The sequence below is a fragment of the Chinchilla lanigera genome, unplaced genomic scaffold, assembly GCF_000276665.1.
Source record: "Chinchilla lanigera isolate Chin_1 unplaced genomic scaffold, ChiLan1.0 scaffold00099, whole genome shotgun sequence".
Lineage (NCBI taxonomy): Eukaryota > Metazoa > Chordata > Mammalia > Rodentia > Chinchillidae > Chinchilla > Chinchilla lanigera.
Window position 1 is genome coordinate 7,809,669 of NW_004955500.1, and position 2,385 is coordinate 7,812,053.

General features: G+C 59.4%; 1 protein-coding gene across 1 annotated transcript in view; it reads left to right on the forward strand.

Moving 5' to 3' along the window:
* Wnt1 (wingless-type MMTV integration site family, member 1) overlaps window positions 1–1,474 on the forward strand; it is a 14,080-nt gene extending 12,606 nt beyond the window's left edge. Inside the window, exon 4 of the mRNA XM_005406674.2 lies at window positions 92–1,474. Within this exon, the coding sequence (XP_005406731.1) occupies window positions 92–580 (489 nt within the window). The 3' untranslated portion in view covers window positions 581–1,474. The remainder of the gene's footprint in view (window positions 1–91) is intronic.
* Window positions 1,475–2,385: the final 911 nt, after the last annotated feature.

The following is a 2,385-nucleotide window of genomic DNA, read 5'->3' on the forward strand; positions in this document are numbered from 1 at the left end:
CTCGGCCCGGGCCTCCGCGCTCGGGCGCGTCCGGGAGGGGGCGGCCTCCGGGACGCCGCTCCTCGGCCCGACGGCGCGGTGTCCTCCGCAGACCGTGTTCTCCGAGATGCGCCAGGAGTGCAAGTGCCACGGGATGTCCGGCTCGTGCACCGTGCGCACGTGCTGGATGCGGCTGCCCACGCTGCGCGCCGTGGGCGACGTGCTGCGCGACCGCTTCGACGGCGCCTCCCGCGTGCTCTACGGCAACCGCGGCAGCAACCGGGCGTCGCGCGCCGAGCTGCTGCGCCTGGAGCCGGAGGATCCCGCGCACAAGCCGCCCTCCCCGCACGACCTCGTCTACTTCGAGAAGTCGCCCAACTTCTGCACGTACAGCGGACGCCTGGGCACGGCGGGCACGGCGGGGCGCGTCTGCAACAGCTCGTCGCCCGCACTGGACGGCTGCGAGCTGCTCTGCTGTGGCCGGGGTCACCGCACGCGCACGCAGCGCGTCACTGAGCGTTGCAACTGCACCTTCCACTGGTGCTGCCACGTCAGCTGCCGCAACTGTACGCACACACGCGTGCTGCACGAGTGTCTGTGAGCCCCGGGCAGACTGGCCCCCAGGAGCGCGGTCCTCCTGTCCTCCCCAGACAGACTCGCTGGCACTGCGGACCCGTCCGTCCTGCACCCCAGAACCTCCAGCCACCCCGTCTCCCATCTCGCCCACCTGCTCTTACCTGGGGGCTCCTCAGGCCACTTACCTGGGGCAGCGCGAACCTTCTGGCCACCCTGATGGACCTATCTTACCTACTTCCCTCCCTGTCCAAGGAGACCCCTTCTGGCACCGTCCCCTGCCTGGCCCAAGGTGAAAGAAGGCTCTGTCCCCCCTCATCTGGGGTCAGCTGCGGACCCTGTGGTAGGGCTGGCTCCACCGCGCCAGCACCCGGGCTGCTCAGCCTCTGGCCTTGCCCTTTGTTGTCTAGTTCTCGGGTTCCCTGTCCAAGGTGCAGCCCCTAAACATACGCTTGGGCATCATGGCCTTCTCCTCCCCACCCGCACTTGAATCGAGAGGTTCTCGGGTGAAGGGGCAGTTGTGATGATGTGGAGAATAAGTTTGGGGGGCCCAGCGGAAAAGCCCCCATTCTCCCACCCTCGTGGTGGGGCCGTTGAACAGCTGTGAGCCATGCCTGCCTTCACCACCTCCCACCCCTTCCTGTCTGCCTCCTCATCAGTGTGTAAATAATTTGCACTGAAACGTGGGTACAAAGCCACGAGTTTGGTTGTTGTAAATAAAACTATTTATTGTGCTGGGTTCCTGCCTGGTGTGCAAGACCACCTTCACCCCAACCATATCCCTCTCCGCTCTTCTCCCTTTTTGTTTCCAACCTTCTTTCTTGCCCCTAATTTCTCAAAGATGCCTTGCCTACCGGAATCAGTACTTCCTTCCACTGTAGCTATTAGTGGCTCCTCGCCCCCACCTGTGTAGTATCTTCCTCTGCAGAATAAAATCTCTATTTTTATCATTGACTTGGTAGCTTTTCCTTGAATCCAGAACACAACATGGCTAGTGGTGTCCCCTTCCAGTCCAAGACCTGGGTGCTTACTTTTTAACATCTCAGGTGCGTTGTTGGGGAATAGGTTTCCCAGCCCTGCAAGCAGACCCTGAGGTTCTGGCCCTCGGATGACACTACTGAGGCTACTTGGGATCCAGGTCTCCCAGGACCGGACCCTGGTCAGGAGCCAAAGGATCCTACAGGGTTTTTCCTCCTGTTCTAACTGTGCTGGTTGTGTGACATGGACAAGAGCCTTCACTTGATGGATGCGAATGAGACTCCGAGCCTGCTTTTCCTATTTGTGAAAATAGCTATCATTGAGTGATAGCTGTGATCATGTTCTAAAAAGGAGGAAGGGAAAAGAGCAGAGAAGGCTGCTGGCCTTGATGTAGAGCTATCAGTCCCTAAAACCTGCGCTCTTCCGCTGGGGTCAGGGCACTGGGCAGTGAAGCGCTTTTCCTGTCACAGACCGGAAAGCACCTGTTATGACCCCAGCTCCTAACCCTCGGCTCAGGAGGACTCAGGTAACACGCTCCAGCCTTGGATCCAGAAGACTCAGAGAGGGTGGTGGGAGAGAAGAAAGGGGCAGGAGACTTAGAATCCAAGCACGAGCTAAGCTTAAACCAATGTGACCAAGAGGAAACTCCAGTGTAGCCCCTCGCCAGACTGTTAAGCTTGCCATTCACACAAAGATCCAGAGCGAGGGTCACTGTGGCACTAGGGGCAGCTGGAGGGTACTTTTGTGTGTGTGCTCAGCAGGCACGGGACTCTGATCCTCTCCCTGTGCCCAGCTCTAGGCCAACCCTAGTCTAATGGAACCCCAACTTCAGACAAACACCCCTCCCTAAGCTTT